The 16,172-nt window shown below is 42.2% G+C and overlaps 2 protein-coding genes across 5 annotated transcripts in view; both read left to right on the top strand.

The window, feature by feature from the left end:
* The window catches only part of Frs2 (fibroblast growth factor receptor substrate 2), a 76,572-nt gene extending 73,036 nt beyond the window's left edge, over positions 1-3,536 (top strand). For all 4 annotated transcript variants that reach the window (XM_027392353.2, XM_035450375.1, XM_035450376.1 and 1 more), the window contains one exon: positions 1,099-3,536. In XM_027392353.2, the coding sequence (XP_027248154.1) occupies positions 1,099-2,052 (954 nt within the window). In that variant the 3' untranslated portion in view covers positions 2,053-3,536. The remainder of the gene's footprint in view (positions 1-1,098) is intronic.
* An 11,342-nt stretch (positions 3,537-14,878) lies between these two features.
* On the top strand, positions 14,879-15,701 carry Lrrc10 (leucine rich repeat containing 10). Its single transcript, XM_027391874.2, is given in 2 exon segments — positions 14,879-15,660; positions 15,662-15,701. Coding segments are annotated over 2 exon segments (822 nt in total).
* Positions 15,702-16,172: the final 471 nt, after the last annotated feature.

The raw sequence follows: 16,172 nt of genomic DNA on the forward strand, positions 1-16,172 counted from the left end.
TTTTAAAGTGAATTTCTTTGTGTTCTTTATGTAGTAAATATTTTTATATTATTTACTATAATTACATTTTCCTCAGTTTTGCATTTCATTTTGAATCCTCAAATTTTTAGGTCTAGTCCTCAGGTTACTTTCAGACTGTCTTTCTAAACTACTACTGAGCTTTTCTAAGTGGTAACGATATCTTACTGGGTGGTATCTATTTTGCATATAAACACTTTATAGAGCTCTTACATAGGGGTTTTCTTTTTGTCAAGTCAAATCGTAAAGAAATCTTTATGATAAAAATTGCCTTTTCCTTTCCAGTTTTTATTTATTTATGAACTATATTTTAATATCTTAGCATGGTTTTCTAAAACAGCTGCAAAGTAATCTTCCTTCCTCATTCCCTCCCTCTTTTTTGAGGCAGGATCTTGTTAAATAGCCTATGATAGTCTCAAACTTGGCTATCTTCCTGCCTCTACCTCCAGAATACCAGGATTATAGGTATGTGTCACCATGATCAGCTCATTTCCTGATGAATACAGTACTGCGTAAATATAATACTGTGTGTTATTTTAAAGTACTTGTTCTTTTTATAAATTAAGAGATTTCTGTATTCTTTCCTTTGCTCCAATCTTTTTAATAGATAAAAAATTGGTAAAAAGTTTTAAGGTAACAGTATAGCTAAAAAGTAAGTAATAAAATTAACTTATGTAAACCAGGAATGGTGACACAAGCCAATAGTCCCAATATTTGGGAAGTAGAGGCAGTTGGATCTAGTATGATGCTAACCTGGGCTACACAATGAAACCCTGTTTCAATAAATACATAAGATGAATTGATGTGACTAAGATCTTTTTAAAAAATTTTATCTGTGGGTGTTTTGCCTGTATGTATGTCTGCACCCCATGTGTGCAATGCCTATACAGGCCTTCAGGAAGCATTGGAGTTATAGACAGTTGTGAGTTGCCATGTGGCTGCTAGGAAATATGAACTTAGGTCCTCTGGAAGAGCAGCCAGTGTTCTTAACCACTGAGCCATCTCTCCAGCTCCCTGATTAATCGGGTTATTTTTGCTTTGTGCTTTATACTTGACTAATTTGCTTTGTTTTCTTTTTAGGTACATACCTATGTTAACACTACAGGCGTGCAAGAGGAGCGAAAAAACCGTGCAAGTGTGCATGTCCCTCCCCCAGAGGCTAGAGTTTCTAATGTTGAAAGCAACACACCAAAAGAAGAACCAAGTAATATTGAAGACAGGGACCCTCAGGTTCTTCTGAAACCCGAAGGGGTCAAATTTGTTTTAGGACCGACCCCTGTTCAGAAGCAGTTGATGGAGAAGGAGAGACTGGAGCAACTTGGAAGAGACCAAGTTAGTGGAGGTGGTGCAAACAGCATGGAATGGGACACTGGCTATGACAGTGATGAGCGGAGAGATGTCCCCTCTGTTAACAAACTGGTGTACGAAAATATAAATGGGCTATCTATCCCTAGTGCCTCAGGGGTCAGGAGAGGTCGTCTGACATCTACCAGTACCTCAGATACTCAGAACATCAACAACTCAGCTCAGAGGAGAACTGCATTGTTAAACTATGAGAATTTGCCATCTTTGCCTCCTGTTTGGGAAGCCCGAAAGCTAAGTAGGGATGAAGACGACAGTTTAGGACCAAAGACCCCATCTCTCAATGGCTACCATAATAATCTAGATCCAATGCATAACTATGTTAATACAGAGAATGTAACTGTGCCAGCAAGTGCTCACAAAATAGACTATTCAAGGCGTCGGGATTGTACCCCGACAGTCTTTAACTTTGACATCAGGCGCCCCAGCTTAGAACACAGGCAACTCAATTATATACAGGTGGATTTGGAAGGTGGCAGTGACTCTGACAACCCTCAGACTCCCAAAACGCCTACCACTCCCCTTCCACAAACGCCGACCAGGCGCACAGAGCTGTATGCTGTGATCGACATCGAGAGAACTGCTGCTATGTCCAACTTGCAGAAAGCACTGCCACGTGACGATGGGACATCTAGGAAAACTAGACATAATAGCACTGACCTGCCCATGTGAGCCTGCAGAGCATGGTGCCATTTGCACCTTCGTGACATTGTTCAAAATGAAGATGCAGGGCTTCATTTCATTTCTACACTAACTCCTTTTACAGACTGATACATTTTTTCTGATTATTTCATGTGCATCTTTAAAGGGAATTAATGTAGAGCAGGTACCCCTTAAAGAATACTAATGTCATTATATTCTCCTCATTATTGTACAGCAGCATTCCCATTTTCACAGTGCCTATTTAAAATGAGATTTGAAGTGAATGACATGCTGGTTGCTTTTTATTCCATATCCAGGACATGTGCATATCTTCCACGTCTGAGTTGTGTTGGCATCTAAACCTTTCATAAAGTCTCTTGATAACATGCATTATTGCTAACATAACTCTAGGCTTTGAAGGTTGGACTCGTGGATTCACTGCTCAGTGTATGGTCTCCAGCATGGAACACGAGGAATCTTATTTCATTAGTTAAAGGCTTTTTTACTTGGGCCAAAAAGAAAAGAAAAAAGAACCACACTTCCTTTTATACCAGTCAGCTCCTCTGTCTTCAGTGTTATTAGAAAGTGTCCAGTATCCTGAATATGGTTGTGTATTGGAAGGCAGACAGGAGACCAAGTTCTGTTTACTCATCTCATGGTGTCATTTGAAGGGCATATCCAGCTATCTTATTCAGAACTACCATGGGTTTAGGAGTCAGTCTCAGGTCACTTACCCAAAAACATTTGAAAAATCTACACCATGATCTCTTGGCGTTTCTTTTCCATAAATTATTCACACAGCACATTGTTTTCTGAGACATTTGTGCCATTAAATTCCCATTTAGCTTCAGTTTTGGGGTTTCCCCCCTCTCTTTGGTGTTTGGGTTGTCTTACTTTATTTTGTAATGTCTTTATTAATTTACAATACAATGTTTCAGTTTATCATTTTTGGAATGGGATTGTATGTTTATTGTTAGTTTGCATTTTTGTCAAGTTATGGTCTTGAAGGTCTATTTGGAACTGACTGTTATTTTCTAACAGGGTTGCCCTTGTCCAGTATTTATTTATCTGCTGTTTACTTTTCAAGTTGATGAAAAAAAAAACATTGTTTCTATTTTAAATTTCATTTGTGTCCAGAGGTGATGTCTTTAGTAGCCGAGAAGAAAAGGAAGGTGCTCTTAAACATGAGAGCTCCCCAAAGGCACTGTCCTCCCTGTGGGCGCATCCCCAGCACTTTAGCAGGGATTGCCTTAGTTTAGCTATGCGCGCGGCTGCAGTCCCGCTCGCTCTGCCCACTCTGCTGTTCCTGGGCTCTGCTCTTTTCTCACGTGGAGCTAGGCTCTTCTTATCCCCTGATTTGGGTGAGCTGTTAATATTGTTGCCAGCATAGCAGGTACCAGGAAGTCTTGAAGCATTGCAATTATGTCATAATTAGGATCTGAAATGAACTAAAATTTATTTAAACCTATGAGAGTCCGGATGTTGAACTCTGGGAAATTATAAAAAAAAAAAAACTCCAAATTCCCAAACCACGTAGAATAAAAGAGAGTGGAAGGACAGGTAGCCTTACAAAATATTTTACTTTTTTCTCTGATGTTGAGGAAGTTTCATGTTATGATCTGGATATATCAGATGCGATTAAGGTTGATTTAACAAGAAAACATTTCCGTCACAGAATATTCAGTACATTCAGAACTCATCACAGAACAGGGAATAGATGAGAAGAACGGTTGAGTGGGCCACAATGAAAATAAATACTGCAGTTGTCATTTTTAGTGCCATTGGTTTATAGCCGACTTTCGTTTTCCTTCTGTTTTCCTCTGTAAACTTGGTGCTTACTTTCTCTAGAAGCGCAATGGCTAGGTGTGCAGGCTTCTTGTTTAATGCTGTTCCGTTTATCCCTTCTTCTTAGTAGATTGCTAATTGTGCCAAATTCCAGTGGTGGTTTGTGAATGTGGGGTTAGAACTCTGGTGGCAGCACTATACACGGTTTCCTCTGTAAGGAGAGTCAGGACAGAGCCTAGCTCTCCTGCGAGAGAGCTCATCTGTCTGTTCACTCTGGAGGCTGGATGTTTTGTTCTTTCCTTTGTACTCTTCTCTTCTTTTTTTTTTTTTTTTTTTTTTTGTTTTTTTTTTTTTGTTTTTTTGAGACAGGGTTTCTCTGTGTAGCTTTGGAGCCTATCCTGGCACTCGCTCTGGAGACCAGGCTGGCCTCGAACTCACAGAGATCCGCCTGCCTCTGCCTCCCAAGTGCTGGGATTAAAGGCGTGCTTTGTACTCTTCTCTTTCCCCTTCAGATTTGAATTAGATTTTATATATATATTTTTTTTGGTGACTCTAATATAATCACTACAGTTTATGCTTTAAATAGTATATAGTTTAAGAATGAAAATGGGACCAATTTGTCTGCTAAACATTTGATTTTAGGGTACTATATGAGTATTAGTTAGGAAGAGGTAAACAGGTGGTGTTAATTTCTATTTAATCGGTCACTTAGAATACCACTTTTCTTCACAGTAGTCTCATACTGGGCATTAAGCTCTGTCCTGGAAGAATGTACTTATTACTAGTTGGTGAATTTTGGAGTGAGATTCTTATTGGCACACATTTGTGGCCATATGACTCAGATTTTCTGAGACAAACCTAACTTTAGATAATTGGTTTGTTGATTAGACCATGTGACCCTACTTTTTGGATTTGAAAGTATAATCCCTTGCTACCTTGTGTTCCCCCAAATAAAATCCTTTTGTATCCATGTAGATCACGACAACATTTTTTTTCCCAGACCAGGGTTGAAAAGTGATATGGGTATTACTAGTGTTTTTCTGAATGTTTTATTTCTCAGTTTCATCTTCCTTTGAAAAATGAAAATATGGTGCCTTCGCTCCCTCCAAGAAGACTGACAATAGTTTCTTTTACTTACTGCTGCTGTGGAGTGATGAGACATGCACTTTACTCTCCAAGACTCAGCAAAAGCTTTCACCTCTCAGTGTATCCATAACAGATCACATTTGGGACTTGAGAAACTTTGCCAAGCAATCTTTGTCACTACAGTTATTAATGTTGACCTCCCCCACGATGTTATAAGTCAAACTGATGTTTGTTTATTCTCCCCACTGCTCCCACCCCAGATCTGTGGCACAGCATATAAAAATGTACCTCAGTAATGTTCTATTAAAAATGGGACAGGGGCCTTATGTTTTCATAATTTTCCAACAGTGTGCCACCATGTATTTGCCTCAAGGTAAAGGTCTTAACAGGCTAAAAAGTACTTCCCAGTGTCCCCTGTGCTGTTTTCTGTCCATAATGCCCAAGTGTTTTGTGCAATGTGTAGTGTGTGTGTGTTTGTGTGTGTGTGTGTGTATATATATATATATATATATATTATATATATATATATATATATATATATATATATATATATATATTTGAAATAGACATAACATCAGAGACATCACTCAGAAGTAATGTATTGGCATCTCATTCATATTTCTGATGTGAATTGTAGGTACTATTTACTTTTTCCTTAATGTTTGCCAAATTTGAATCAAGGCATTGGTACGAAATTATAGAATGTATAGGAAACATTTTGGCTTGAAAAGTTAACAAATGAAAGTATTTAGACCCATCACAATGTACTCTGCCCAGAGCAGCACCCTGTCTTCTTGCTGCCTGTTCCTTATTCCTGCTTCCTCAGTTTTCAGGGTGTAACGGTTCTCTTACAGCATCCTATAGGTGAAACTCTCTTGCAGTTGGACAAGACAGCATGGAAACAGGCTGGTGTCAATAGTACAGTAGTCACCAGGTGCCACATTTGCATTAGTTAATGCAAAGTAGATGTTTTATAAAGGACAAACTTTGTGTTATGTTTCTATTTTCATTACATTGTATAATAATGTAAGATCATTGTATGTCCTAATTTGCATTATAAATGTTTTTTTCCTACATAAAGGCATAAATATAGCAACTTTGTATAAAGGTAGCTTATTAGATTTTAATTTTTCTTTTATAAAAGTTGTCTACAGTGGGACTACAATTGCCAAATTGTATATGAGATATGAATTTTAGCCCATGGTTAATTTCTTTTCTAAACATTCCACATTCCCCTAATGAATGATGTGATACTGTACTATGCACAAATTGTGTTTTAATGCTGTTCCATGTCAGCATTTTAATTTTGCATTTGCGTTTTTAGTATGGGCAAAACTAACCACTGTTAATTAAAATAAAGCCTTGTATATGTAACAGCACCACCTGCCCTCTATCCCTTCTTGCTCTTTGTTCTTTATTCTCCCTATCAGTGCCAACTTCATACATTTTGTAGCATGGCAATAAAGTACAAGTTTTACACTGAGGCCGAGCGTGGCTTTTTGAAGGCAGTGCGGTGGGAGGATTGCCACTTAGTTGTCCTGATATGTAACTCTTTTTGCCATCTAAGCCATGTTGTCAGGCATAAGAAGTTATATATGATGTGAACATGCTTTTAAGGACAAGTGTGGATGTGCTTTAAAACTTTGTTTTTATTGTAACAATAACTAGTTTGTAATATTTGGAAAAGTCAGAGTTCTTGAAGTACAATCAAACCTTTATTAACTGGAGTACTTAAAGAATAAGGTAATAATGGAATTTTGTTAAACAAGGGCTAAGCAACACTTTTTAAAAATTCTTATTTATTGTGGAGTATTAGTATACTTTACTATCCTGAAAATTATAATGTGTAAACTATGGTTTAATATTAGACAATGTAGCATCTTGCCATGCCTTACTGTTATCATTCTGGCATAAATGTCCATGATGAGGTACTCAAGCTGATACTGGAAGCTGAGCTGACTATACACTGACCTTAAGTATTCATGAAAACTGCTTTGTTGAATAAAATCTGAGTTCTTATGGTCACTCTTCCCTTATTGCCAAAAGTAGATTGCAATAAAATCCAAATAAAAGCTTGGTTGGATACCTGTTGAAAGTTTTACTGTGTTTATATTCCATATTTTGCTTGACACCTTATGAGAAATCATTCCTAAGCTGAGGAGTGGTGTTACACTTGTGAATGAAGTGCCCTTGTATGCCACAAGAAGTTGATTGTCAACAACTAGCCTTCTGACTGTGGCTGGTGAAAAACAAACTAGGGTCCTCTGCAAGACCAGTATGTGCTCTTAACTACTGAGCCAAAGTGAACCTATATGTGCTTATTTGCCAGACTTTCTCACTATCTAAGTGTGTGGTCCTTCCAGTTTATCTTTCTCGGTTCTGGGAACACAGACCTGCTTTTAGTTACTGCATGAGATTGCGGAGCCCTGTCTAGTACAGCAGAAACGGGACTCATTTAAGCAATGGAGGGGTAGACAGATTCACAAATAATTGGGTGTATACACAAGCCACACATTAGAGAACACTCAATTTGGTTATGATGATACAGCGGGGTGTTAATGATCAGAATTTTAAAACTTTCTGAATTGTTGATGTATTTTTCTTTTAAAGATCTTCTGAGGACAGTAACTGTTAACATGTTCTTATTTACAGGTGTCCTTAAATTAAACCCTGTGCTAGTCACTGAGACTGCAGTCTTTGTCCTCAAAAGAATCTGTAGTTAGGCCATCACTAATGATGAGAGGCAATGTCTGCTCTCCCAGAGAACCAAGCCTAAGCCATATACTGCATATTACAACTAACCTCTTTGGTAACTCTAGAATGATAGTAGCCAATTTCTTTAGGAGAATATAAAAAGGTGTAGGGGTGTGTGTGTAGGACTGGCTCACACTGGCACAGACATCTAAGGGTTTCTCAATCTGAGAATAAGAAACATGGACTTAGTTGAGGGGAGGTTTTCCTATACACTATGGAATATCCATCAGCACCCCTGGCCCTCCCCAATAAATACTGGTGTCACTTTCTCGGTTATGACAGCCAGCACTGTCTCCTTTACTTGGGAGGCTGACCACAAGGAACAACTGAACTTGGACACTTTGCTCCAACCTGTGGAGCACTCATGACTCTGTCTGTATCAAAACCAGCCAAACAAACGAAAGTATTCAAATGTTACCAACTGCCTGTTAGAGGAATAAAATTGTCACTAGTTAATGAATGGCATGAGGCTGTAGAGCTGCTCTTGAGTGAAGAGCACAGGTGGCTCTTTCGGAGGGCCCAAGTGTGCTTCCTATCACATCAGCGGGCTCAAAACAAACTCCAAAACAAAGCTCTCAAAGAAATACACAGCAAGGCCAGGTTGGCCAGAAACGATCTCTAACAGCAGCCTTCACTCTCCACGCTACATTCTACTGCCACCTTGTGAGCAGAGGATGGTAGGAGGCCTCTGAACTCATCAAAATCGTAACTCACAGTATATAGTAAAAACAAATTCTTTCATTGTTTTTACTTTCAAAACCATGGAATCACCCAGCAGTGGTGGTACACGCCTTTAATCCCAGCACTGGGGAGGCAGAGGCAGGAGGATCCCTGTGAGAGGCCAGGCTAGTCAACAGAGTGAGTACTAAGAGAGCCAGGACTCTGACACAGAGAAACACTGTCTCAGAAAATGGTGGGGGTGGGGAGGGAGGATGTCCTGGAATCAAGCTAACCAACTACCTCTCCAGCAGGAGCTCTGTTTTAATGGATGGCCTTCATTTCACTCTTTTTTGTTGTTTGGTTTTTTCGAGACAGGGTTTCTCTGTGGCTTTGGAGGCTGTTCTGGAACTAGCTCTTGTAGACCAGGCTGGTCTCGAACTCATAGAGATCCACCTGCCTCTACCTCCCGAGTGCTGGGACTAAAGGCGTGCGCCACCAATGCCCGGCTTCATTTCACTCTTTATTGGTAATGTTTAAACTGGTGTACATTTTTCCCATGTGAGTTGTACCTTCTAACTGTTAATACAGTTATCACATGAATGTGACTGGATTCTTTTGGAGTCTTAACATCATGAACCTCCCATTCAAGACCTCTTCACACTGCACGACTGTTTAGAAAGCCACTGGTGCCCCAGCTCAGGGGACCAGAACACGTTCCGTCTTAATTAAGCCTGCTTTAGTAAACTGTTCACTTTAGTCCCATAGATACGGAAGACAAATCATGGAGCAGGGTCAGACGGCCACGGGAGAGGGGTGGGGGGACCCCAGGCCAGCTCTGGAGGCACTTGTGGATCTTTCTAGCTGTCAGCACACAACTCATCTTGTATTTCAGGAATTCCTCACTTTGTGACTCAAATTGTGGGACTAAAATGTATTCACTCCCTGTAATTGAATCTGAAAACTCAACTCCAGTCATCCCATCCTTTTCTGCTAGGGTGGGACAAGGACCAATGAATACCAATGAATCCTCCCTCAGGGCCCGGATTCAGTTGCTAGTGATACAACAAGCAGAATGAAGCTAAAACAAAGCCTGTTCTGCAAAAGAGACATCCAAGGGTCAGGGCAGCAGCCAGTGCCGCAGGTTCAGGGACACATGTGTCACATCAGCAGTCAGACTACTTGCAGAGCAAGGGACTTACATTGGGCCACCCACCTTCACTCGGGGGCTGGTGTTAAAAGCGCTTAACAGAAGTCATGTGTTTTGGAACAAAGACTCCACTTTCCCCACGTGGCAGACTCCCTGCCAGGATGGAATGGTATCCTCTGTGAGATTCGGGCCCTGTTGTTTGTCCTCAGGTTCCCTGTATCAGAGCATTAGTGCTCAAAAAGTATGTGACATTCTCACAAAGACACATGTTCTTACAAGAAGTGGAGGAAAACACCCATCTGTGTAAGGATTTTATAAGCTGGACCTAAGCACTGGGCACTGTGCTTAGCACTTAGTAGGTGCTCAGTATTTCTATTGCTATCATTTCTAGGGACAGGGAAAGCTGCCTCATGACCATTTGTGGTCACCACTGACTGAGCTAAATATAGAGGCAAAGGGCAGCACTTGTGGAGAGATTACGTGTTATAGTAACACAAACACGCAAGCGGAGGACAGGGCTCCAGATAAGAGCCCTTGACATTCAAAGTCTAGCAAGGCCACACCCACCAGCTTCGGTCATAATCTTGTGAGGAGGAAATGAGTGGTGACAGGTTCCCCCAAGCAGCCCCACAGAATCACTGCCTGGATGCTCCTGAGCCATGGCTTTGTTACAGTGAAGGTGTTGGAGGAGGGTCGGGGTCACAGGAGATCTAGGCCACCCCACAAGCCCAGCTGCTCTTTCTAAACAGCAAGCAAGCTGCTAGGCTGGTTCTTTGTTTTCTAGATTCCTTTTACTTGTTATTATTATTATTATTATCATCATTATTATTGTTATCATTCTTATTGTTTTAGATAGGCTCTCACTCTGAAGACCAAGCTGGCTGGAATCTCATTATGTAGCTTGGGTTGGCTTTAAGTTTGCAGCAATTCTGCCTCAACCTCTCAAAAGGTTATAGGTGTGAACCATCATGTCCAACCAAGTTTTAGTTTTAGTAAATGCCTTTAAAAAACAAAATCAAGGGGCTGGAAAGATGGCTCAGAGGTTAAAAGCACTGGCTGTTCTTCCAGAGGTCCCCAGTTCAATTCCCAGCAATTGCATGGTGGCTCACAACCATCTGTAATGAGATCTGATGCCTTCTTCTGGCCTTCAGGGATACATGGAGGCAGAATGTTGTATACATAATAAATAAAATCTTTAAAAACAAACAAACAACAACAAAAAACACAAAACCAAATAGCACAAAAGGGTGTAAGTGGAGAAGTTAGCTTCCCTATGTCATCCTAAACCTCCAGGAAGATTTCTTATAATCACCATTACTTAACAGAAACATTCATTCACACATAAGGATGAATGCATGTGTTTTAACAGCTGGAAATCACAGAAATTGTTCTGAACCTTGCTTGTTTCCTACCCAGCTTCTCCTACGTATCTTTCCAAATCAGTTCATATAGATTTATTTTTAATAGTTACCCATAATATAATGAGGTAATATAATGAGTAAGATCTCAATGGCATGGTTAATTTGCTTTTCACTTACCCAGAATCAATGGGTTGTTGAGTACTGAGTCATAGGGTTATAGGGAGGGAGCCGTTCTGTTCCCAGAATTTATTCAGGAATCCAGGATGACCCAAAGTTCTGCTAGCTTTAGCATGTGATTTCCACAAATTTGCTGGCTTCTAGTCACCCCAGGTGACAATATGAAGCCAGTGGATGGGGAAAAGAGTATGGAGGAGAGTGAGGAGCCTGCTTCCTGTTTTAGAACCAAAAGCGATGTCAGGGAGACATTAAACAATTTCACCTCATTTCTAGTAGACAGGTTTTTAAAAAATTTAATACTTACTATGTGTGTGTGTGTTTGTCTGTGTGTGTGTGTGTGTGTGTGTGTGTGTGTGTGTGCCCACGCACGCATGCTCACGCTTTCGAGTGCATGAGGTCACATATACACAAGGGTGTGTAGGTTCCCATAGAGGCCAAAAGAGTGTGCTGGATCCCCCAGAGCTGGAGTTAAAGGCAGTTGAAACCATTGGATATGAGGACTGGCATGGAAGTGTGGTTCCCTCAAAAGGGCAGCAAGTACTCTTAACCTTTGAGAGAACTCTCCAAGTCCTAGTGGTCAGAACTCAAAAGTGCTCTGTACTGGCTGGTTTTGTGTCAACTTGACACAAGCTAGAGTTGGGGAAATGCCTCAATGAGATCCAGCTGTAAGGCATTTTCCCAATTAATTGCCTAAATGGGGGCAGGCTGAGCAGGCTAGGGAACGCAAGCCAGTAAGCAGTAGCCCTCCATGGCCTCTGCATCAGCTCCTGCCCCCAGGGTCCCTCCCTGATTTTCTTCAATAATGACCATCAAGATAGAAGTGTGAATCAAATAAACCCTTTTCTCCCCAAATTGTACATTTTGCATTTTTACTTGATCAGCTTGCTTCTTTTCATTATAGATTTTTAATTGAGTTAATGCTAATAACTACAGGACAGAGTCCATAGTAGGCTTTTTTTGAGATTTCCTCTGCCAATGGAATTAATCCAAAACTCAATTTAGCTGTAGGCAGACTTTTCAGACAGGGGCAAAAGGTAGCCACATTCTTCATCAGTTCAATGTCATTACCAAAATATCACAAGAATGATCTCTAGGCAACATATTAAAATTCTTCTCCTCCAAAACCTCTTAAACCAGACCACCTGCAGTTCATCAAACCACACTCAGTACCACTGTCCTCCATGTTCCTGCTAGTGTGACCCAATAAGCAGCACTTAAAGTGTTCGATTGCCTTTCTATTCCATATTACTCCACATTCCAAACAAAAACATGGTCAGACATCACAGAAATACCACAGTTCCTGGTACCAACTTCTGTCTTAGTTAGGGTTTCTATTGCTGTGAAGAGACACCATGACTACGGCAACTCTTATAAGAAAAACGTTTAATTGGGTAACTTACCATTCAGAGGTTTAGTTCATTATCATCATGACCGGACACGGTAGTGTGAGAGCAGACATGGTGCTGGAGAAGGAGCTGAAGAGTCCTATCTCGACATGCAGGCAACAGGAAGCAACTGAGCTAGGTGTAGATTGAGGAGACCTCAAAGCCTGCAGTGACAAACTTCCTCCAGCAAGACCACATCTCCTAATAGCGCCATTCCCTGTTGTGGTTGTTTGTTACTCTTGGCTTTTTGGCTCTTTTTCAGAGCCGGCCACCAGCTCCCAAATGAATCACACACAGAGGCTTATTCTTAGTTGTGAATGCCCAGCCTTAGCTTGGCTTGTTTCTCGTCAACTTTTCTTAACTAGAATTAACCCATCTACCTTTTCTGTGTGGGCTTTTATCTTTCTTCTGTATATCTTACTTTCCTTCTTACTCCATGTCTGGCTGGGTGGCTGGCCCCTATTGTCCTCCTCTCCTTGTTCTCTTTTCTCCTCCTCGTTTTTTTTCCTTCTGTTTATCCTCTCTGCCTGCCAGCCCTGCCCATCCTTGCTCCTGCCTCGCTATTGGCCATTCAGATCTTTATTAGGACCATCAGGTGTTTTAGATAGGCAAAAAAATCACAGCTTCACAGAGTTAAACAAATGCAACATAAACAAAAGTCACACACCTTAATATTCTACCACAACTCCCTATGAGTTTACAGGGGCCACGGCCAGCATATGGTGACACATGCCTTTAATCCCAGTACTCAGCAGGCAGAGGCAGGCTGAGCTCTGAGTTCGAGACCAGCCTGGTCTACAGAGTGAGATCCAGGAATTACCACAGCGTCATCCTTGAACAGTCCCTGGAGTGATCTGTCTGGTTAACACTCTTTTTCAACAGGACACTGCTGTGATTCTGTGAAAGTTTAAAAATTAGAAAAGTATGCCGAGAGATGGGGCTGGTGCCTTCACGATGAAACACGAACTATAGAGAGTGCATTAACCAGTTTATTACAGGTGGGGGAAGGGGAGAACAGGAGAGACGAAAGAGACAGAGAAAGCAAAGAGAGAGAGGAAGGCAAGAGAGAGTAAGTGGGTAAGAGAAGAAGAGTAAGAGAAGAGAGAGTAAGTGGGCAGGGTCTGCCTTTTAAAGGAGTCCTCTACACCTCCATGCAGACTTAGTTCCCATGGAACCCTGGGCTGACCAGAGTACTGTCTGAGTGGATTCTGCCAGGTAACCAGGGCAGGCCAGTATAATGACTGAACCTTTCAGACACTACTACAGAGGAGGTGCACTTGACAGGCATTTAAAAGCATCTGGCACATTGCACCCTAAGGTTGCATTCTTATTAATCTATGCTTTAGAAGGCTAGTCTGCCTGCCCCTTTCCTTCTTTTTCTTTTGTGTTTGTTTTGGCTGGAGACAGATCCCAGGCCTTACTTCTGCTAGGCAAGCATTCTAACATTGAGGTTTTTTTGACTTTTTTTTTTTTTTTTTTTTTTTCCGAGACAGTGTTTTTCTGTATAGGCCAAGCTGTCCTGGAACTCACTCTGTAGAAGAGGCCGGCCTCGAACTCATAGAGATCCACCTGGCCTGTGTGTTCTGAGTGTTGGAATTAAAAGTGTGCACAATCATGCCCTGCTCAAAGGTGCCTTTTTAAAGTGTGGGAAGATGTTAAAGGGTAAGAATACAGAAACAAGAAAATACAGACTGGAAGTCACTGCTTCTGATTACAAGTCTGGATACAGGTTTGTAGGAGCTGGGGAAAAAAACCTCTAAAGGATGGGGACCTTTGACTCAACACTTTCAAGGACATATTCTAGAAGACCTAGCCATGTGTTGTTGCTTTTTGCCATGCTCTCGATTGAAACAGGGCCTTGTTTGGGCTAGGTAAGCTCTCTGCTCCTGAGCTATCGCCCAGCCCTGGGCCCTCACATCTGTATTTACAAGGCTGTTTGTAGTAGCCACACGTTATATGGAACCTATTGCTTCAGTGTAAAGAACTGTTTAAGTCACTGTATACAAATAAGGGGTACTATGCAATTATTTAAAATCATTGTATATTTTATACCTGAAAGTATAAAATACTTCCATGATGTGATTATTTTTAATTCATGTGTAATTAAAAAATTAATCACTTGAAGCACTTGTTGTATGTGCATAGTGGAAATATGGGTATTTTTCATTTTCTACTTCTCTACCTTTGTCATAGTATTTTCATTAGGAAAAAAAAAAGACAATTAGGAAAGAGTAAACAAAGGAGATCAGGGCTTAAGTGATTAAAGGCAAATAATGTGAGGTGAGCAAGGCTTCCCAGACCCTGCCTGTCTGTTGGGCCTGTCACCAGACACTCAAGTCGCTATCAGGAGCACTTTTCACTGTCAAAGTGACTGGCTTTTGTCACAGAATTCCGGGTTATAAAGGGAAGGTACAAAAAGGATACAGAGCACTTAGCCGAGCCAGTCGCACTCCTTGACAGAGTTGGTGGGCAGAGGCTCTCCCGGTGGTGGTGGACTTCACATGGGGAACACCATCCGGACCCTCGTGGCCTTCATCCCCACTGATCGCTGCCAGAGTTACGTGGTGGGAGACCTCCAGGATATGCCTCTGGACCGGATGGTGGATCTGAGTGGGAGGCAACTGCGCCGCTTCCCACTTCATGTGTGCTCCTTCACCGAGCTGGTAAAGCTCTACCTCAGCGACAACCACCTCCACAGTCTGCCTCCAGACCTGGCACAGCTACAGAATCTGCAGATCCTGGCCTTGGATTTCAACAACTTCAAAGCCCTTCCCCAGGTGGTGTGTACCTTGAAGCAGCTCTGCATCCTCTACCTGGGCAATAACAAACTCTGCGACCTCCCGGCTGAGCTCAGCCTGCTCCAGAACCTCCGTACCCTGTGGCTTGAGGCCAACTGCCTCACCCAGTTGCCCGATGTGGTGTGTGAGCTGAGCCTCCTTAAGACCCTGCATGCGGGCTCCAACGCCCTGCGGCTGCTGCCCGGCCAGCTCCGGTGCCTGCGCGAGCTCAGGACCATCTGGCTCTCAGGCAACCAGCTGGCTGACTTCCCCCCTGTGCTGCTTCGCATGCCCTTCCTGGAGGTGATCGACGTGGATCGGAACAGTATCCGCTACTTCCCCAGCCTGGCCCACTTGACTAACCTGAAGCTGGTCATCTATGACCACAATCCTTGCAGAAATGCCCCCAAGGTAGGCAAAGGTGTGCGCCGTGTTGGGAGATGGGCAGAAGAGACACCGGAGCCTGAGCCCAGAAAAGCTAGGCGATATGCACTGGTCCAGGAAGAGTCAAGAGCCACCTGCTCCCCTTCCTCCTCCCAGCTCCTGAGTAGCCTCGGTTGTAGGCCAGTCAACAAGGGCCCAACTGATCTGAAGACATCTCATTAGAGTGGACGGGCGAGCTGGGTGAGGGAAAGGAGTATTGAGAAGAAACCATTTCCATTCCATTGCACCTCTTCCTAGGGCAAAGTTGTGGGCTGTTTGTGGCCTGGAACCCAGAGTGACTGTCACTCCAGAAGCAGCTTCTTCAAATAAGCTATTTTGAAACACAGATGAGCAAGAGGCCCTTTGGCCTCTTCCACTATGCGGAAATGGCTGGACCTGAGGCTGGTGAGTGCTTCAGATATGGTATTTGTTAAAATAAAGAAAACTATTGGATGCTCAGGTGGTCTGTCCGTGGTCCCCCACCACTCCCGCCCACGCGCCCCCCCCCCCATCTATTTACTATGAATAGTATCAATGTACTGTTGCTAATTTGGAGCCTGAAAAGGACACGTCTACCTAGTCAATCTTGATTTGA

Source organism: Cricetulus griseus, assembly GCF_003668045.3.
Source record: "Cricetulus griseus strain 17A/GY chromosome 1 unlocalized genomic scaffold, alternate assembly CriGri-PICRH-1.0 chr1_0, whole genome shotgun sequence".
In the NCBI taxonomy this organism is placed as follows: domain Eukaryota; kingdom Metazoa; phylum Chordata; class Mammalia; order Rodentia; family Cricetidae; genus Cricetulus; species Cricetulus griseus.